Genomic DNA, 22,182 nt, shown 5'->3' with positions numbered 1-22,182 from the left:
CCTACCGCTAGGGGGCCGCAGTGGGAGTCGGGGGGGGGCGCCGTTTCCAAGGCCCGCCCCCCTTTTGATGGACGTGGCGGCCGTCCAATGGGAAGGGGAGGTGGTGTCGCTGCGGTCCGCCCGCCATCATCATCATCATCATCATCATTATTATTATTATTGTTACAGTAAGCGCTCAATAAATACGATTGAGTGATTGATATTATTATTATTCTCTCCGTGGGTCCAGACTGTACGACCGCCTCCTACCGCTAGGGGGCCGCAGTGGGCGTCGGGGGGGGGGGCGCCGTTGCCAAGGCCCGCCCCCCCTTTGATGGACGTGGCGGCCGTCCAATGGGGAGGGGCGTTGGTGTCGCGGCGGTCCGCCCCGCCATTATTATTATTATTATTATTATTGTTCTTATTCTTATTATTATTTTTTTATTACAGTAAGCGCTCAATAAATACGATTGATTGATTGCTTGATATTATTATTCTCTTCGTGGGTCCGGACTGTACGACCGCCTCCTACCGCTAGGGGGCCGCAGTGGGAGTCGGGGGGGTGCGCCGTTGCCAAGGCCCGCCCCCCTTTTGATGGACGTGGCGGCCGTCCAATGGGGAGGGGGGTGTCGCGGCGGTCCGCCCTCCATTATTATTATTATTATTATTATTATCATTATTATTACAGTAAGCGCTCAACAAATACGATTGATTGATTGATTGGTTGATTGATATTATTCTCTTCGTGGGTCCGGACTGTACGACCGTTTCCTACCGCTAGGGGGCCGCAGTGGGAGTCGGGGGGGAGTGCGCCGTTGCCAAGGCCCGCCCCCCTTTTGATGGACGTGGCGGCCGTCCAATGGGGAGGGGGGTGGTGTCGCGGCGGTCCGCCCCGCCATCACCATCATTATTACTATTATTATTATTATTACAGTAAGCGCTCAATAAATACGATTGATCGATATTATTCTCTTCGTGGGTCCGGACTGTACGACCTCCTCCTACCGCTAGGGGGCTGCAGGGGGAGTCGGTGTGGGGGGCGCCGTTGCTAAGGCCCGCCCCCCTCTTTTGATGGACGTGGCGGCCGTCCAATGGGGAGGGGGGTTGGTGTCGCGGCGGTCCGCCCAGCCATTATTATTATTATTATTACAGTAAGCGCTCAATAAATGCGACTGATTGATTGATGGATTGATTGATATTATTATTATTCTCTCCGTGGGTCCGAACTGTACGACCGCCTCCTACCGCTAGGGGCCCCGCCATCATCATCATCATCATTATTATTATTACAGTAAGCTCTCAATGAATACGATTGATGATTGATTGATTGATATTATTCTCTTCGTGGGTCCGGGCTGTACGACCGCCTCCTACCGCTAGGGGGCCGCAGCGGGAGTCGGTGGGGGGGTGCGCCGTTGCCAAGGCCCGCCCCCCTTTTGATGGACGTGGCGGCCGTCCAACGGGGAGGGGGGGGGTCGCGGCGGTCCGCCCCGCCATCATTATTATTGTTATTATTATTGTTACAGTAAGCGCTCAATAAATACGATTGATTGATTGATAGTATTATTATTCTCTCCGTGGGTCCGGACTGTACGACCGCCTCCTACCGCTAGGGGGCCGCAGCGGGAGTCGGTGGGAGGGGGGCGCCGTTGCCAAGGCCCGCCCCCCTCTTTCGATGGACGTGGTGGCCGTCCAATGGGGAGGGGGGTGGTGTCGCGGCGGTCCGACCTGCCATCATCATCATTATTGCTATTATTATTATTATTACAGTAAGCGCTCAATAAATACGATTGATCGATATTATTCTCTTCGTGGGTCCGGACTGTACGACCGCCTCCTACCGCTAGGGGGCCGCAGCGGGAGTCGGTGGGGGGGGCGCCGTTGCCAAGGCCCGCCCCCCCTTTTGATGGACGTGGCGGCCGTCCAATGGGGAGGGGGGTGGTGTCGCGGCGGTCCGCCCCGCCATCATCATTATTATTATTATTATTACAGTAAGCGCTCAATAAATACGATTGATCGATATTATTCTCTTCGTGGGTCCGGACTGTACGACCGCCTCCTACCGCTAGGGGGCCGCAGCGGGAGTCGGTGGGGGGGGTGCTGTTGCCAAGGCCCGCCCCCCTCTTTTGATGGACGTGGCGGCCGTCCAATGGGGAGGGGGGGTGTCGCGGCGGTCCGCCCCGCCATCATCATTATTATTATTATTATTATTATTATTATTATTATTATTATTATTATTATTATTACAGTAATAGCTCAATAAATACGATTGATCGATATTATTCTCTTCGTGGGTCCGGACTGTACGACCGCCTCCTACCGCTAGGGGGCCGCAGTGGGAGTCGGGGGGGGTAAGCCGTTGCTAAGGCCCGCCTCCCTTTTGATGGACGTGGCGGCCGTCCAATAGGGAGGGGGTTGGTGTCGCGGCCGTCCTCCCCGCCATTATTATTATTATTATTATTATTATTATTATTATTATTACAGTAAGCGCTCAATAAATACGATTGATTGATTGATTGATATTATTCTCTTCGTGGGTCCGGGCTGTACGACCGCCTCCTACCGCTAGGGGGCCGCAGCGGGGGTCGGTGGGGGGGGCGCCGTTGCTAAGGCCCCCCTCTTTTGATGGACGTGGCGGCCGTCCAATGGGAAGGGGGGTTGGTGTCGCGGCGGTCCGCCCCGCCATTATTATTATTATTATCATTATTATTATTACAGCAAGCGCTCAATAAATACGATTGATTGATTGATTGATATTATTCTCTTCGTGGGTCCGGGCTGTACGACCGCCTCCTACCGCTAGGGGGCCGCAGCGGGGGTCGGTGGGGGGGGCGCCGTTGCTAAGGCCCCCCTCTTTTGATGGACGTGGCGGCCGTCCAATGGGGAGGGGGTTGGTGTCGCGGCGGTCCTCCCCGCCATTATTATTATTATTATTATTATTACAGTAAGCGCTCAATAAATACGATTGATTGATTGATTGATATTATTCTCTTCGTGGGTCCGGACGGTACGACTGCCTCCTACCGCTAGGGGGCCGCAGTGGGAGTCGGGGGGGGTAAGCCGTTGCTAAGGCCCGCCTCCCTTTTGATGGACGTGGCGGCCGTCCAATAGGGAGGGGGTTGGTGTCGCGGCCGTCCTCCCCGCCATTATTATTATTATTATTATTACAGTAAGCGCTCAATAAATACGATTGATTGATTGAGTGATATTATTCTCTTCGTGGGTCCGGACTGTACGACCTCCTCCTACCGCTAGGGGGCCGCAGCGGGGGTCGGTGGGGGGGGCGCCGTTGCTAAGGCCCCCCTTTTTGATGGACGTGGCGGCCGTCCAATGGGGAGGGGGGTGGTGTCGCGGCGGTCCGCCCCGCCATCATCATCACTATTGCTATTATTATTATTATTACAGTAAGCGCTCAATAAATACGATTGATCGATATTATTCTCTTCGTGGGTCCGGACTGTACGACCGCCTCCTACCGCTAGGGGGCCGCAGCGGGAGTCGGTGGGGGGGGCGCCGTTGCTAAGGCCCGCCCCCTCTTTTGATGGACGTGGCGGCCGTCCAATAGGGAGGGGGTTGGTGTCGCGGCGGTCCGCCCCGCCATCATCATCACTATTGCTATTATTATTATTATTACAGTAAGCGCTCAATAAATACGATTGATCGATATAATTCTCTTAGTGGGTCCGGGCTGTACGACCGCTAGGTGGCCGCAGCGGGGGTCGGTGGGGGGGGGCGCCGTTGCTAAGGCCCCCCTCTTTTGATGGACGTGGCGGCCGTCCAATGGGGAGGGGGGGTGGTGTCGCGGCGGCACGCCCCCCCTCCCGCCCCTCGGGAGCGCCCCGCGCGCCCGCGGCGCCCCCTAGCGAGCCGCGGCGGCAGCGGCGGCGCGCGGGGCGGCCGGGGCGCAGTGCGCAGGCGCGGAGCGGGGCGCGCGCTGCAGCCCCCGTCGCCTCAGGGTCGGTGGCCCGCTCGCCCGCCTCACTCGCCCGTTCGCCCGCCTCGCTCGCCCTCCCGGGCCCCAATGGCGGATCTGCGGCCTAGCGGCCCCGCCGCCCCGGCCTTCGCCCCGCTTTTCCCCCCGGGGCTGCACGCCATCTACGGCGAGTGCCGACGCCTCTACCCCGACCAGCCCAACCCGCTGCAGGTCACCGCCATCGTCAAGTACTGGTGAGGAGAGCCCGCGGGGAGGGGGACAAGGCCTTGGGGGGGGGGGGGGGGAGGGGAGGGGAGCCCACTCATTCATTCATTCATTGTCATTCATTCATTCATTCATTCAGTCATTCATTCACTCATTCATTCACTCATTCATTCACTCATTCAATCGTATTTACTGAGCGCTTACTGTGTGCAGAGCACTGGACTAAGCGCATTCGTTTTGGGGGGGGAAAAGGACTAGGGGGCGGGGCCGCTGGGAGTCTCGCTTGGTAGTAATGATAATAAGGTTATTATTATAACATTATATAATATATATAGTGTTATAATATTATATGTTATAATGTTATAACATTATTATAACATAGCAGGAGGCCTTCCCAGACTGAGCCCCTTCCTTCCTCTCCCCCTCGTCCCCCTCTCCCATTCATTCATTCATTCACTCATTCAATCGTATTTACTGAGCGCTTACTGTGTGCAGAGCACTGGACTAAGCGCATTCGTTTTGGGGGGGGGGAAGGACTAGGGGGCGGGGCCGCTGGGAGTCTCGCTTGGTAGTAATTATATAATATTCTATATAATGTTATAATATTATGACATTGTTAGAATCAATCAGTCAATCGTATTTATTGAGCGCTTACTATGTGCAGAGCACTGGACTAAGCGCTTGGGAAGGACAGATTGGCAACACATAGAGACGGTCCCTACCCAACAGTGGGCTCACAGTCTAAAAGGGGGAGACAGAGAACAGAACCAAACGTACCAACAAAATGAAAGAAATAGGATAGAAATGTACAAGTAAAATAAATAAATAAATAAATAAATAGAGTAATAAATATGTACAACCATATATACATATATACAGGTGATTAATTATAAGGTTATTATTATAACTTATTATTATATCATTATATAATAGATATAGTGTTATAATGTTATATGTTATAATGTTATAGCATTATTATAAACTAACAGGAGGCCTTCCCAGACTGAGCCCCTTCCTTCCTCTCCTCCTCGTCCCCCTCTCCCATTCATTCATTCATTCATTCAGTCAGTCGTATTTATTGAGCACTTACTGTGTGCAGAGCACTGGACTAAGCGCATTCGTTTGGGGGGGAAAGGACTAGGGGGCGGGGGCGCTGGGAGTCTCGCTTGGTAGTAATAATAATAAGGTTATTATTATAACTTATTATAACATTGATATTATATATAATGTTATAATATTATAACATTATTATAACAGGAGGCCTTCCCAGACGGAGCCCCTTCCTTCCCCTCGTCCCCCTCTCCCATTCATTCATTCCCCTCGTCCCCCCTCCCAGTCAGTCAGTCATTCATTCAGTCGTATTTATTGAGCGCTTACTGTGTGCAGAGCACTGGACTAAGCGCATTCGTTTTGGGGGGGGGGAAAAGGACTAGGGGGCGGGGCCGCTGGGAGTCTCGCTTGGTAGTAATTATATAATATTATATATAATGTTATAATATTATAACATTGTTATAATCAATCAATCAATCGTATTTGTTGAGCGCTGACTGTGTGCAGAGCACTGGACTAAGCGCTTGGGAAGTACAAGTTGGCAACGTATAGAGACAGTCCCTACCCAACAGCGGGCTCACAGTCTAGAAGGGGGAGACAGAGAACAAAACCAAACATAGTAACAAAATAAAATGAATAGGATAGATATGTACAAGTAAGATAAATAGAGTAATAAATATGTACAAACATATATACGTAAATACAGGTTATTATAACATTATTATAACATAACAGGAGGCCTTCCCAAACTGAGCCCCTTTCTTCCTCTCCCCCTTGTCCCCCTCTCCCATTCATTCATTCATTCATTCATTCAGTTGTATTTATTGAGCGCTTACTGTGTGCAGAGCACTGGACTAAGCGCATTCGTTTGGGGGGGGAAAAGGACTAGGGGGCGGGGCCGCTGGGAGTCTCGCTTGGTAGTAATCATAATAAGGTTATTATTATAACTTATTATTATAACATTATCTAATATTATATATAATGTTATAGTATTATAACATTATTATAACTTAACAGGAGGCCTTCCCAGACTGAGCCCCTTCCTTCCTCTCCCCCACGTCCCCCTCTCCCATTCAGTCAGTCATTCATTCAGTCGTATTTATTGAGCGCTTATTGTGTGCAGAGCACTGGACTAAGCGCATTCGTTTGGGGGGGTGAAAAGGACTAGGAGGCGGGGGCGCTGGGAGTCTCGCTTGGTAGTAATAATAATAAGGTTATTATTATAACATATTATTATAACATTATGTAATACTATATACAATGTTATAATATTATAATATTATTATAATCAATCAATCAATCTTATTTATTGAGCGCTTACTGTGTGCAGATCACTGGACTAAGCGCTTTGGGAACTCCAAGCTGGCAACATCTAGAGACGGTCCCTACCCAACAGTGGGCTCACAGTCTAAGAGGGGGAGACAGAGAACAAAACCAAACATACTAACAAAATAAAATGAATAGGATAGATATGTACAAGATAAATAAATGGAGTAATAAATATGTACAAACATATATACATAAATACAGGTTATTATAGCATTATATATAATGTTATAATATTATAACATTATTATAACATAGCAGGACGCCTTCCCAGACTGAGCCCCTTCCTTCCTCTCCCCCTCATCCCCGTCTCCCATTCAGTCAATCGGTCATTCATTCATTCAGTCGTATTTATTGAGCGCTTACTGTGTGCGGAGCACTGGACTAAGCGCATTCGTTTGGGTGGGGGGAAAAGGACTAGGAGGCGGGGGTGCTGGGAGTCTCGCTTGGTAGTAATAATAATAAGGCTGTTATTATAACATATTATTATAACATTATATAACATTATAACATTATTATAATCAATCAATCAATAGTATTTATTAAGCGCTTACTGTGTGCAGAGCACTGTACTAAGCACTTGGGAAGTCCAAGTTGGCAACATATAAAGACGGTCCCTACCCAACAGCGGGCTCACAGTCTAGAAGGGGGAGACAGATCACAAAACAAAACATGTAGACAGGTGAATAACGATAGCATTTGTTAAGCGCTTACTGTGTGCCAAGCACTGTTCTAAGCGCTGGGGGAGATACACGGTAATTAGGCTGCCCCACGTGGGGCTCACAGTCTTAATCCCCATTTTCCAGATGAGGGAATTGAGGCCCAGAGAAGTGAAGTGACTTGCCCAAGGTCACACAGCTGACAAGTCGCGGAGTCGGGATTAAAACCCATGACCTCTGACTCCAAGCCCGGGCTCTTTCCACTGAGCCACGCTGCTTCTCCACGATCAGCAAGGGCTATTGACCGCTTGCTGAACGCAGTGCACTCTGCGAAGCGCTCGGGACCAGCAACAGCGGCCCGGGACGCGTCCGCCCCCCGGGTTGCCTGAGGGATGGGTATATATGGGTAAACGTGGCTTAGTGGTAAGAACTTGGGTTTGGGAGTCAGAGGCCGTGGGTTCTAATCCCGACTTCGCCACTGATCTGCCGTGTGACCTTGGGCAAGTCATGGGGAAGCAGCGTGGCTCAGTGGAAAGAGCCCGGGCTTTGGAGTCAGAGGTCATGGGTTCAAATGCCGACTCTGCCAGTTGTCAGCTGTGTGACTTCAGGCAAGTCACTTCACTTCTCTGGGCCTCAGTTACCTCATCTGTAAAATGGGGATGAAGACTGTGAGCCCCCCGTGGGACAACCTGATTGCCTTGTAACCTCTCCAGCGCTTAGAACAGTGCTTTGCACATAGTAAGCGCTTAATAAATGCTATTATTATTATTATTGTTATTATTATTATTATTATTATTATTATTATTATTTCACTTCTCTGGGCCAAGGTTCCCTCATCTGTAAAATGGGAATGAAGGTTGTGAGCCCCACATGGGACAACGTGATTACCTTGTATCTACCCGGGTGCTTAGAATAGTACTTGGCACATAACACTTAACAAATACCAACGTTATTATTATAAAGGATATAGCAATCAGTGGTATTTATTGAGCGCCAACTATGTGCACAGCACTGTACTAAGCGGTTGGGAGAGTACACTTACAACAGTTAGCAGGCACGTTCCTTGCCCATAACGAAGGGGTATAGCTAGGGAAACATCAGAAGGATGTGGAGGATAGAGGGTTATTAATAATACTAATTACTGTGGCCACTTAGCTGTGTGACTTTGGGCAAGTCACTTAACTTCTCTGTGCCTCAGTTACCTCATCTGTAAAATGGGGATTAAGATTGTGAGCCCCGCATGGGACAACCTGATCACCTTGTATCCTCCCCAGCGCTTAGAACAGTGCACACAGTAAGTGCTTAACAAATACCAAAATTATTATTATTATGATTATGGTATTTGTTAAGTGTTTACTCTGTGCCAAGCACTGTTCTAAGCCCTGGGGTAGATAGAAGGTAATCAGGTTGTCCCACGTGGGGCTCACAGCCTCAATCCCCATTTGACAGATAGGTAACTGAGGCACAGAGAAGTGAAGTGACTTGCTCAAGGTCACACAGCAGAGAAGGGGCGGAGGTGGGATTAGAACCCGCGTCCTCTGATTCCCGAGCCTGCGCTCTTGCCGTGAGGCCATGGGAAAAGCAGGGCTGGGGGTGGGAGAGTGGGAGGCCTTGAGGGGAAGTTTTGGGGGTGGTGCAGGACAGGAGAGGTGTTGGAGAGATGTGGAAGCCACTGAGGCGAGGAGGGGTGGGAGGGAATGGAAGTTAGCTTCAGAGATTCCAGGGATTGGGAAGAATCTTTTCCCCCCTTGAGGTATTCCTCTGCGTTTTAGCGCTGGCCTCCTCCTGTGGTTGGGATAGCAAAGCCGTGAAGAGAAGCCGTCCAGCTCCCTCAAGATTTCAGAATAGCGATGGGGATATTTGTGAAGCGCTTACTACGTGCCAAGCACTGGACCGCGTGCGGGGGTCGGGACGGAGGGACCTGTTTCCGAGCGGAAACCCAATAACATTGGAAGGCTTTTTACTTCTGAAGTTTGGAAGGTTGACTCTCTGGTTTGCTTTGGCTCCAAAATCTCCCCACATTTCCTCCCTGAACAGAATTTCCCTGCTCAGCTTCTGTTGTCCTTTTGAATGGGAGAAATTAAATTTAAAAGAGATTAAAGGAGTTTACCATCCGTGGCTTGCTTGGGGATTTAACAGGAACCCCATTGTTTTCAACTCACTTTAGACCCAAAGGAGACAAACACATTACAAGATTAGTTTGGGACTAGAGGCCTGTTGAGGAGAACGGTAAATTTAAAGGGAAAACAGGCTGAACAGCAGTCAGTCAGTGATCATTGAGAATCTTTAGATTATGGAGTAGTTTCTCGGGGAATTTAAAATCATCCTGGATCAAGTACAGGGATCTATATTCTAGAATCCCTGAGGGCAGGATTTAGGAATCATTTCTATTTATTGACCACTCACTGTGTGCAGAGTACTGTCCTCAGTGCTTAGGAGAGTATCGTACAACGGAGTTGGTAGACCCATTCTCTGCCCACACTGAGCTTCCAGTCTAGAGGGAATGAGACTGTCCAAGATGTAGGGGCAGCTTGGATCTTCCCCATGTGATCAATCAGTCCATCAGTTGATCGATTTCATTGATTGAGTGCTTCCTCCTGCCAAGTATGGTGCTGAGTACTTGGGAGAGTACAAAAGGGTGAATAGACAACGAGCCCACAGTCAGTTTACAGTTTAGAGAATCCTCCCTTCTGATCACATAGACCATGGGATCTTCCTTGCCAGAATCAATCCTTGGAATCATGGCAAAGACTCCCTCTAGATGTGAGCTCATTGTGGGCAGGAAAGGTGTCTACCGACTTTGTTATAGTGTACTTTCCCAAGTGCTCCACACATAGAAAGCACTCAATAAATACCATCGATTGATTCAGAAGTTGCCTGCATAGATTTGTCATGCACTTGGCTGGGCTTCTGGCAGTCTGGCCTGTTTTGGAAGCACCTGCAAGGTGGTTTAGAGAGGTTTTTTTTTTGACAGACAGCCTAGACCCCCCTGCCCTAAATGTGGTCCAAGTGAGCAGACCCTTGATTTAGGGACATTCCAGGGCCCGTCGGTCCCTCGTGTCCTAATGTGAGGAGTTGGGGTTGCCAGCTGGACAAGGAGAAGCTGACTGTCTGTGGGATTCACCTTTCTTGGCCTTAAGAGTTTTCCTCATGACACTCTTCTGTAGAATTCATCGTTTCAGTCAGTTGTCTCCTCACCCCTGCCAGAATGGGTGTTTTCATTCTGCAGTTTGACCAGAACCCGATGGCAAAATTAGGAAATGTTCTTCTGGTACCATGAGCTTACCTGGATACAGCACGATGTGGTGTAGGAAGGAAGGGCAGGGTCCGTGCAGGTGGTTGTCAGTCATGGAGACAATTACAGCGTGAGTTTTTCCTAACGCAAAAATTCAGTCATTCATTAAATCATATTTATTTAGCACTTACTGTAAGAGTAGCATTGTTCTAAGCACTTGGGAAAGTACAACATAACAATAAACAGACATATTCCCTGCTTGCAATGATCTCACAGTCTAGAGGGAAAGACAGACATTAATATAAATAAATAAATTGCAGATATGTAAATAAGCGCTGTGGGACTGGGATTGGGGGGATGAATAAAGGGAGCAAGTCAGGGTGTTGTAGAAGAAAGTGCAATCCCCGCATTCTAGGAGAACGTGGTGAACTGATTGGATTTCTACTGCGTACACGTGGGTGAGCGCGATGGAAACGAAAGACATGATCCTTGCTCCCAAGGAGCTTTCAGGCCAGCATTCCTCAGCCGTGGTTTCCCAACTGGTTCCATGGATTCTTGAAGTTAGTGACCTAGTGGTGTGGGGATGTGCTGGAGAGACGAGTAATGTATTATTTGATCGATTCTCATAGTTTCAGCTCTGGAAAACTGAGAAGCAGTGTGACTTAGTGGAAAGAGCATGGGTCTGGGAATCAAGAGGACAGATGAGGTAATTGAGGCACCGAGAAGTTAAGCGATTCGCCCAAGGTCACGCAGCAGACAAGTGGCAGAGCCAGGATCAGAACCCAGGCCCTTCTGACTCCCAAGCTTCATCAATCGTATTTATTGAGCGCTTACTGTGTGCAGAGCACTGTACTAAGCGCTTGGGAAGTACAAGTTGGCAACACATAGAGACAGTCCCTTCCCAACAGTGGGCTCACAGTCTAAAAGGGGGAGACAGAGAACAAAACCAAACATACTAACAAAATAAAATAAATAGAATAGATATGTACAAGTAAAATAAATAAGTAAATAGAGTAATAAATATGTACAAACATATATACATATATACAGGTGCTGTGGGGAAGGGAAGGAGGTAAGATGGGGGGGATGGAGAGGGGGACGAGGGGAAGAGGAAGCTTGTCCTCTATCCCCTAGTCACGCTGCTTCTTTGTAAAGTGGGGACTAAGACTGGAAGCCCTATATGGGGCAGGGACTGTGTCCAACCCAATTATCTTTCATTTACCCTAGCTTTTTGTGCAGTGCTTGGCAAATAGTAAGTGTTAAACAGGGAACAGGAGAACAGAGAGCACAGGTTAGGACTTCCCAGACTGATCCCCCTTTTCCCTCTCCTCCTCCCCATCCCTCCGGCCCTACCTCCTTCCCCTCCCCACAGCACCTGTATATATGTTTGTACAGATTTATCATTTATTTTACTTGTATATATTTACCATTCTATTTATTTTGTTAATGATGTGCATTTAGCTTTAATTCTGTTTGTTCTGATGACACCTGTGTACATGTTTTGTGTTGTTGTCTGTCTCCCCCTTCTAGACTGTGAGCCTGTTGTTCGCTAGGGACCGTCTCTATATATTGCCAACTTGTGCCTCCCAAGCGCTTAGTACAGTGCTCTGCACACAGTAAGCGCTCAATAAATATGATTGAATGAATAAATGAACAACCACAAAAAAAAACCCAAAAAGGCTCTGGGCCAGAAAGACCCAGCCCCCTGTACTTTGGGGAGAAGGGAGATTGTTTGGCACCCAACAAGTTGCCTGTTAAGAAACAGTGCACTACTTTATCTGTGCAATGAGGGAGAATAACAATGACAATTGTGGTGTTCCTTAAGCGCTATACTAAGTACTGGGGTACGTACAATACGATCGGGTGAAACAGAGTCCCTGACCTATATGGGGCTTGCAATCTGGGCGTGGGGGAACACATATTTAATCCCCTTTTTACAGATGAGGAAACCTAGGCCAAGAAAAGGTAAGTAGCTTGCCCACGGTCATGGAGCAGGATTAAAACCCGGGTCCTCTAACTTGCAGGCCCAAACTCTTTCCACTAGACCACACTAGGGTTGTAATCCAGCTCTGCCACTTGTCTGTCTTGTGACCTTGGGCAAGTCGCTTAATTTCTGTGGCCCTCAGTTCCCTCATCTACAAAATGGGAATTCAGTACCTGTTCTCCTTCCTACTTAGATTTTGAGCCCTGTGTGGGACCTGATTGTCTTGTATCTACCCCAGCACTTAGTACAGTGCTTGAGACATAGTAAGCGCTCAGCAGATACCACAGTTATTATTAGACAAGTTCTTTATGTGGGGTTCTGAAGACTAAAGTGTGCCTTTGAAGAGAGATGCCATGAAACAGGCTTGGCAAGCCAACCCAACTCAAGAGAAGCAGCGTGGCTCAGTGGAAAGAGCCCGGGCTTTGGAGTCAGAGGTCACGGGTTCAAATCCCAGCTTCGCCAATTGTCAGCTGTGTGACTTTGGGCAAGTCACTTAACTTCTCTGTGCCTCAGTTCCCTCATCTGTAAAATGGGGGATAAGACTGTGAGCCCCCCGTGGGACAACCTGATCACCTTCTAACCTCCCCAGTGCTTAGAACAGTGCTTTGCACATAGTAAGCACTTAATAAATGCCATTATTATTATTATTATCACAGATTTTACACGCACTTTTTAAAAAATGATGGGTTGTGAGTACTTGGGGTGTTTCATGGGAAACCCCAGCAAAGCGGGTAGCTCTCCTGGCCTTGTCCAACTTCAGTTTTTATTTGAGCAGGTGATAGAGGAGTAAAATTGCAGGGGAGCTAGGGCAGAGAAGTGTTTAGCAGGCAAGTCAGTGGAAAGGATGAAACAAGTTTTAGAAACCTTTTCATGCTGTTAGATCATTTTGAATAAAGTGATTGATAGGAAAATTGTACAGCACCCTGTAAATTTGAAGGCTAAGTGAAAGCTCATTGCAAGCAGCTCAGGAAAAGATTCTGTGGAGGCCTAGCTGAGACTAGCACCTATCAGTTCTCGGCAGGATTACCACATAAGCATCAACGCAGAAGCAAAGTTTCCGCGGACCTAGAAGTCAGAGGACCAGGGTTCAAATCCCAGTTCCACCACTTGCCTGCTTTGTGACACAGGGCAAGTCACTTGACTTCCCTCTGGGCCTCACTTTCCTCAGCTGTAAAATTAGGATTTAGTACACGTCTCATCCCAGCGTAGACTGTAAACCTCCATCAATCAATCCATCTATGGTATTTGAGTGCTTACCGCAGGGCACTAAGCTAAGCGTTTGGGAAAGTACAGTACAGTGGAGTTGGCATGATCCCTGCCCACAAGGAGCTTGCAGTCTAGATGGGGCTACAGACATTAAGTATCAGGTAGGGGAAATGGCCGAGTGTCAGGATATGTACATAAGTGCTGTGTGTGTCAAGTGCTTAAGGGGTACAGATCCAAGTGCATAGGTGATAGAGAAGGGAGGACCTATAGAAGAAAGGAAGGTATAGTCAGGGAAGGCGTTTGGGTCAAGATGTGATTTTAGGAGGGCATCGAAGGTGGGGAGGTTGGTGGTCTGTAGGAACAGGGATGGACTTCCAGGCCAGGGTAGGATTTCAAGGAGTCAGAGGTGAGGGAGATGAGATCGAGGCACAGTGAGTAGGTAGGTGAGCGTGACGTGAAGTGTGTGGGTTGGGTTGTAGTAGATCTGCGACGTGAGGTAGGAAGGGAAGAGCCGATGGAGCGTCTTAAAGCCGACGTTAAGGAGTTTTCACTTTATGTGTGGGTGGGTGGGCGGGCAACTACTAGAGATTGCTAAGGAGTGGGGAGATGTGGGCGTAGGGGCAGATTGTCAGATCTGATTATCTTGTATCCATCCCAGTGCTTAGTGCAGAGCTTGGCAATAGTAATACAAATATTATTATTATTCAGGTTGCTCTCGTTTGGGAGAACCAATTTATTCTTGCTCTCTGTGACTCAAATCCCACGGTCCTGCAGCGTTAGGGATTAGTTGTGGCTGTTTTCTTCCTCCCTCTCCTTTGCCTCTTCCTTTCTCCTTCCCCCTTCTGCTCTTCCTATCTCCACCCCCCCCCCCCCAAAAAAAAAAAATCAATGTTAACTGCTTTTGCAGACTTTCAAGCTGCATCTGGCTTGGCACCCTCTGGGATGCCTCTCGTTATCTGGCTCTTTCTTCCCATGTCTCCCTCGGACTGGATATTAAGGTGAGCGACTTCCGTGACTGAGGCACACAGTGTGAACAGAGAACTGAGGGACACGAGCAGAACAAGCGTCCGGGGCGGAGGGCAGGGTGTGGGGGGACCAGGGACCCAGGCCCTGGCAGCTATTTCCAGTTCTGCAGTCTGCCTGAGGCGTGAAGTCTGGGGCCTCCATCACTCCAGTTTCCATAACACGAACGATGGATGTTTCGGAGAGCTCAGATGACATCTTTCTCTAAAGTGCAAAATATTATTATTTTCCACAGACTCATCTGTTTCCAATCAGTTCACCGAGTGGCAGAACAGAACAAACTGTGCTTGGTGCCGAGGTTAACGTGGTCAGAGTTTGTCATTTTGGGCAGTTGGAATTTTAAGGGCTACTCTCTTCTCCCTCTCCCCCCAACCCCGGGTCTCTCTCCCCTTGCCACATAGCACCTCGTAGACGCCAGTGTGTGGAGATGAAAGGAGGCATTTGAAGTGGAGAGACTGGGATGGAAAAGCAGTTGGGTCAGATTTCAATCAATCATTCCATCAGTGATATTTATGGAGCACTTCCCACGTGCAGAACGCTGTATTAAGCGCTTGGGAGAGTACCCTGCCCACAAGGATTTTAAAGGCCAGAAGGGGAGACACATTCATATAAATAAATTATGGATAAGTGTGTTAGTGCTGTGGGTCTGAGGGAGGGGTGAATAAAGAGTGCAAGTCAAACTGCAAGAATGATGCAGAAGGGAATGGGAGGAGAGGAAATGAGGGCATAAGTCGGGAAGGTTTTTTATTAATATTATTATTATTATTGTTGTATATAATGGTGGCATTTGTTAAACATTTACTATGTGCCAAGCACTGTACTAAGCACTGTGGTAGAAACAGTCTATGCAGGCCAGACTGTCCTTGGCCCACATGGGGCTCACAGTCAAAGGTGAAGGGAAAACAGGTATGAAATCCCCATTTTACAGATGAGAAGGCAGACACAGAGCAGTTAAGTGACTTGCCCCAAATCACACAGCAGGCAAGTAGCGGAGCCAGAATTAGGCCTGTGCTGTTTTTATTAGGCCGTGCTGCTTCTCTAGTTGGTGGGTCTGTAGCCACCTGGCTCAGTTGGGAGGGATAATGGTGCCGGTGAGCTTTAGCAAATTCCCATCATGAAGCTGGACTGGGTATGCTGCTAAACAGTCTGTCAGTCAATGGTATTTACTGAGCGCTTACTGTATGCGGAGCACTATAGTAAGCACCTGGGAGAGTACGGTATAACATAGTCAGTAGACTAACGAGCTTCCTAGTCTACAGTTCCTTTATTAGTCATGTCAATCCATCAATGGCATTAATTAAGCTCTGGGTCCGTGCAGAGCCCTATATAAAGTGCTTGAGATAGTACAACAAAGGAAATAAGACACAATCACTATGCTCAAGGTGCCGGGGAGACAGGCACTAAAATAAATTACAGGTAGGGGAAGCAGTAGAGTTTAAAGATACGTCCTGTAAGTGCTGTGGAGGAGCTGGAAGGAGTAACTGAGTTCTTTAGGGGTATGGGCTTAAGTGCACAGGGGGTACAGTAGGGTGGGAAGCAGGGTGGAGAGAAGAGAAAAGAATCAGGGAAGACTTCCTGGAAGAATGTGACGCCTGCAGGACTTTGAAGATAGGGAAAAAGAATGGTCCGCTGGCAGTCACCATCAGTAGTATTTATTGAGTGCTTACTGTGTACAGAGCACTGTACAATTCTGTTGTATTGACTCTCCCAAGTGTTTAGTACAATTCTCTGCACGTAGTAAGCTCTCAATAAATTCAATTGATTGGTGGATTGATTGTCCTGAAGGGGAAGGGAGTTGCAGGAAGGAAAGAGGGAATGAGCAAGAAGACAGTGGTGAGAGACAAGAGTGAGGCGCAGTGAGTAGGTTGGCAGTAGAGGAGTGAAATGTGGGGACTGGGTGGCTGTGGGAGAGGATAAATAGTGGGGAGAAATACCAATGTGGGCCTGAATTGGACCCCCCTTTTCACAGCTCTAAATTCAGCATGGCATAGTGGATATAGCATGGGTTTGGAAGTCAGGGCGTCATGGGCTCTAATTCCGGCTCTGCCACTTGTCAGCAGTACGATCTTGGACAAGTCACTTCACTTCCCTGTGCCTCAGTTACCTCATCTATAAAATGAGGATTGAGACTGTGAGCCCCACATGGGACAAGGACTTTGTCCAGCTCGATTTGCTTGTATCCACCCCAGTGGTTAGTACAGTGCCTGGTACATTGTAAGTACTTAACAAATGCTACAATTATTATTGTTATTATTATTAGTAGTAGTAGTAGCAGCGCCCACTTGGTGCAGTGCACTGTTCTATGTACTCAGGAAGTACAGAGTCACAAAAAGACACATTCCAGGCCCACAAGGAGCTTACACTCGAACAGGGGGAATCAGAAAGCAATGAAGATCGTATGAGTAGGGGTTGATGGATTGATTTTTTTTATTATTATTCTCCCACCCATCCAGCAGAAACTCTGTCCTTGAGTAGTTCAGTTGTATCATCCCTGTTAACCTACAGATTATCGGCATGAGTCAAAATTTCCGCAAAAACAGAAAAGGCACTGCCCGGGAAGCCTGAAACCAGAACTACTGGTTTTAAATAGTGATTAAATTGTGGAACACAACCAACTGTGCCTGCTGGGATCATTTATAGCATGTTTTAAAAACTCTAAATGGGAATTTTTTTTTAGTAAATGTTTTCTCCTTCAATTCCCCATTAGCCATATCCAGCAGAAGAATAAAAATGACCCATATCTGGGCAGGGATTGATGGGGAGATGAAGTGGTTGAGAGAGTACAATTTAGGCAGGTGTGATACACAGCAGGGACCGGGGCCAACCACATCTTTGGACTAAATAATGCCTTCAGATCATAGTTTCAATTCTGGTGGTGTTTTTCCTGGAATAGCACATTTCCCTGAAGATTTGGAAGAAAACCGAAATTATTTTTTTTTTAATTTTCATCACTAATTATAATAAAAGGCACTGGATTGAATTGCAGCCGTGGACGGAGAAGACCGCTATATGGGCCTTCCGTAATTGTTTCTGCGGCCTCCCTCCCATGGGCAGGAGCGTTCAAGCTCGGTGGAAAATGTAATGTCCTAAAAATCCAAAGCTAATTTTCAAGGCCCAGCTAAACCTTGCAGCGGACGGGAATGTGGGTATTGGTTTTCCAGCTACTGAAACCCAGCCCATTGTGTTAGACGGGCTCCGTCTTTATTTCGTGTGCTATCCCAACTTTTGTTTTTGTCATTTGTAGTAAGTGACAAGACACACAATGCCTGTGCAGACTTCCTGCTCTGTAGAATAAGCTGTAATTAACACCAAATACAATATGGTCTTTAAGGAACTGTCCTCATGGAGGGTTCAGACTCCTCTGCAGAGAATGAATGCATTTAGACATTACCACCCAGGGTCCCCATTTCTCTTTCAGCGAATATTTCTTGGTGAAATCTAAATGGTGTTCTTTCATCCCTTAGGGATCTCCAAGCCAATTGACAAGCTTTGGGGAAAAGAGGTCATCCTTGGCAGTGTGGCTTGTGATGTGGAATTTGAGACAAGAAGAAGCAAGCCACAGCCCCAAACACATATAACTAATCAGGCAGTGCCCTGTTTAGGTCTAGATTCCTCCACGTCCGTGTAAGATCCTTGAGGACAGAGACCGTGTCTACATGTCTATTGTACTGTTTTCTCCCATCCTTGATACATGGAGAACTCTCTCTGCACATGGAGAACTCTCAGTAAATACCATTGGTCGATTGATTGGAGTGGGTGGCCTGCACTGCTTCTGCCTTCGCCCCCCTATTTTCGGTTGTGTCAGGCTCATCTAGGTAATGTTGTGGACTCTGAGATGAGGAAATCCCATTGACCCACTAGGACAACACTGAGTACGTGTTGCTCTGGCCTCTGGGGAGTGAGGTGAAGGCCTTACCAGGTGTGGACCCCTCCAATTCTTGAGGCAGGCGTAGGTTAGACTTCAGCTAATCAGCCTGAGGATGACTCTGCCCCCCAAGCTTTATGACTCATTTTTTTTAATATGGTATTTGTTAAGCTCTTACTGTGTGCCAGGTCCTGTGCTAAGCGCTGGCGTAGCTACAGGCTTATCCGGTTTGGCACAGTCCCTGCCCCACACAGCACTCACAGTCTTAATTCCCATTTTACAGATGAGGGAGTGGAGGCCCAGAGAATCAATCAATCAATCAATAGTATTTATTGAGCGCTTACTGTGTGCAGAGCACTGTACTGAGCACTTGGGAAGTATAAGCTGGCAACATATAGAGACAGTCCCTACCCAACAGTGGGCTCACAGTCTAGAAGGGGGAGAAGTGAAGTGATTTGCTCAAAGTCACCCAGCAGATAATTGGCGGAACCAGGATTAGCACTCAGGACCTTTTAACTCCCAGTCCCTTGTTTTTTCCACTAAGCCACACTGCTTCTCTTAGAACTGGTGCTGCCATTTGGCAGCCATGGGGAAAGTTCGAGTACCAAGGATGGGGCGGTGCTATGCCTGGATCTCCCCCTTGTTGGCCCGGAGCCCAAGGGAAAATGGTACCTTGGATGGCACAGGGACCTGGGAGCTGGTTTTTCTGAATATCAAGGAAACCACAAGTTTTCTTTTCTCCTCTTTTCTCTTCTCTTCTCTTCTCTTCTCTTCTCTTCTCTTCTCTTCTCTTCTCTTCTCCCTTCCCTTCCCTTCCCTTCCCTTCCCTTCCCTTCCCTTCCCTTCCCTTCCCTTCCCTTCCCTTCCCTTTTTTTTTTTGGAACTGACTCTTTTGGTCCTGTGTCTTGCAGGTTGGGTGGACCGGATCCTTTGGATTATGTTAGCATGTACAGGAACCTGGGCAGTCCAGCAGCCAGCGTCCCCGAACACTGGCATTACGTCAGCTTCGGCCTGAGCGACTTGTACGGAGACAACAGAGTCCACGAGTGAGTGCCTGTCTGTGCCCACCAGTTGCTGACTTTTTTACTCTGTGGCTTAAACTCACTTCATTTTCGTTTGTTTGTTTTTGGAGGGTGGGGAGTTCATCCCTCTGAGGCGAAGCATCACTTGCGAAGCCCTGTAGCATCAACTAGCTATTCATTAGGTCTCAGACTTTAAATGGTTGGTGGATCAAATTGCTTTAGGATTTTCATTCATTCATTCAGTCGTATTTATTGAGCTCTTACTGTGTGCAGAGCACTGTACTAAGCGCTTGGGAAGTACAAGTTGGCAACATAAAGAGATGGTCCCTACACTACAACAGGTTCACAGTCTAGAAGGGGGAGACAGACAACAAAACAAAACATGTAGACAGGTGTCAAAGTCGTCAGAACAAATAGAATTAAAGCTATATGCGCATCAGTAACAAAATAAATAGAATAGTAAATATGTACAAGTAAAATAGAGTAATAAATCTGTACAAATATATATACACAAGTGCTGTGGGAAGTGGAAGGAGGTTCTGGCTTGGCACTCAGGTTCAGCCTGGCTCCACCTTGGTTTGGTTGATGTAGACTGTAAGCTCACTGTGGGCAGGGAATATTGTTATATTGTAGCTTCCCAAGCGCTTAGTACAGTGCTCTGCACCCTGTAAGTGCTCAGTAAGTACGATCGACTGGCTTTATCTGGGTCCTGTCTCCTTGGCAGATGAAAAACATGTTCTTTGGCACAAACAGTGATTACCAAGCTGATACGTTGCCATATTTCCTCCCTCCAGAAGAGGTGGCAGCAGGGTGAGGTGAAGAGACGCAGGACTGGTGGTCAGGAGCCCAGATTCTTGTCCTGGCTCTGTCACTTCCCTTGTGCGACCTTGGGCAAATCATTTAAACTGCTCTGTGCCCCCGGTTGCCTCATCTGTAAAATAGGGATGAGATACCCGCTCTTCCTTCGTCTTAGATTGGGAGCACCGTGTGGGACAGGAACTGCGACCGATCTGAATATCTTGTGTCTATGTCAGTGCTGGGTACATATTAAGTACTTAGTAAATACCATCATTATTCATAGTCTCATCATTGTTACTATTACAGTAGAGTCAGGAATGGCATAATGGATAGAACACGGGCCTGGGGTGGTCAGAAGGTCATGGCTTCTAATCCCGCCTCCACCACTTGTCTGCTGTGTGACCTTGGGCAGATCATTTAACTTTTCTGTCCCTCATCATCATCATCAATCGTATTTATTGAGTGCTTACTATGTGCAGAGCACTGTACTAAGCGCTTGGGAAGTACAAATTGGCAACATATAGAGACATATAGAGACAGTCCCTACCCAACAGTGGGCTCACAGTCTAAAAGATGGGAAAGTTGAAGGAGGGAGGGACTTGGGAGAGACAGGGCAGATTTTAGGGACATCCCACCTGATAGTTTATATTTTCTTAATAAAGTAGGTGGCCAGGTCATTAGGGACAAGAGATGTGGGGGGGAGGGAGACAGGAGGTTTGAGGAGGGAGTTAAACATCTGAAACAACTGTTGAGGACAGTGGGCTGGGGTGGCAGTAGGAATGGAGAGAAGTGATTTGCCCAAGGTCACACAGCAGGCCAATGGCAGAGTGGGGATTTCGAGGGAGTAGGGGAAATGAGGGCTTAATTGGGAGGAGTCTCTTGGAGATGGGATTTGAATATGTTTTTGAAGGTGAGGAGAGTGATGGTCTGTAGGATATGAAGGGGGAGGACGTTCCAGGCCAGAGGCAGGATATGGGCAAGAGGTTGGCAGCAAGATAGACGAGCTTGGCATTAGAGGAGTGAAGTGTGCGGGCTAGAGTATAGTAGGGAATCAGCAAGATAGGATAGGAAGGGGCGAGTTACCTCATCTGTAAAAAACGGGGATTAGGAGTGTGAGCCCAATCAGGGACAGGGACTGTGTCCAACCTGATTAACTTATATCTACCTCAGTGCTTAGAACAGAGCCTGGCACATAGTAAGTGCTTAACAAGCACCATTATTATTACTACTATTATTATTATATGCTCCAGGCTCTGCCTCCTGCCTTGGTTAGCCACCTTGGCTATCTTCAGGCTCATCTGCTGGGCGTTGGCAGATCGAAACGAGTGTTAGAGAAGCAGCGTGGTTCAGTGGAAAGAGCACGGGCTTTGGAGTCAGAGGTCATGGGTTCAAATCCTGGCCCCACCAATTGTCAGCTGTGTGACTTTGGGCAAGGCACTTCACTTCTCTGGGCCTCAGTTACCTCATCTGTAAAATGGGGATGAAGAATGTGAGCCCCCCGTGGGACAACCTGATCACTTTGTAACCTCCCCAGCACTTAGAATAGTGCTTTGAACATAGTAAGCGCTTAATAAATGCCATTATTATTATTATTATTATTATTCTTATTCCAAGCAGAGGAGTAAAACCAGCAGGTTAACCAAAGCTATGGCCCAGGTTCCACGGTTTCTCCTCTGAGGACACTTTGAATATAATCTTGAATTTGCAGTCTGCTCATTCATACGTGCCCGGTGACCTAGACTGAAAATGGGTGACTGACTTTATAGCCCTGCGTACCCCTCCCCACCCCCCAGCCCAATTACACTGCAGTGTCAGCAATCGGGATTTTAAGCACAGAGTTAATTTTGCCTGAATTGGGTCCCCATGTTACGGTATTAATAATGGAGTCAGAATAGCA

At 47.8% G+C, this 22,182-nt stretch overlaps 1 protein-coding gene across 2 annotated transcripts in view; it reads left to right on the top strand.

Annotated features, from left to right (window-relative positions):
* Positions 1-3,963: 3,963 nt before the first annotated feature.
* The window catches only part of SUFU (SUFU negative regulator of hedgehog signaling), a 116,571-nt gene continuing 98,352 nt past the window's right edge, over positions 3,964-22,182 (top strand). For both annotated transcript variants that reach the window (XM_038758000.1, XM_038757999.1), the window contains exons 1-2: positions 3,964-4,146; positions 19,377-19,511. In XM_038758000.1, the coding sequence (XP_038613928.1) occupies positions 4,001-4,146; positions 19,377-19,511 (281 nt within the window). In that variant the 5' untranslated portion in view covers positions 3,964-4,000. The remainder of the gene's footprint in view (positions 4,147-19,376; positions 19,512-22,182) is intronic.

This window comes from Tachyglossus aculeatus, chromosome 16, assembly GCF_015852505.1.
Source record: "Tachyglossus aculeatus isolate mTacAcu1 chromosome 16, mTacAcu1.pri, whole genome shotgun sequence".
In the NCBI taxonomy this organism is placed as follows: domain Eukaryota; kingdom Metazoa; phylum Chordata; class Mammalia; order Monotremata; family Tachyglossidae; genus Tachyglossus; species Tachyglossus aculeatus.
The sequence above is the reverse complement of the archived record's forward strand: the minus strand, read 5'-3'. Positions and strand labels throughout refer to the sequence as shown.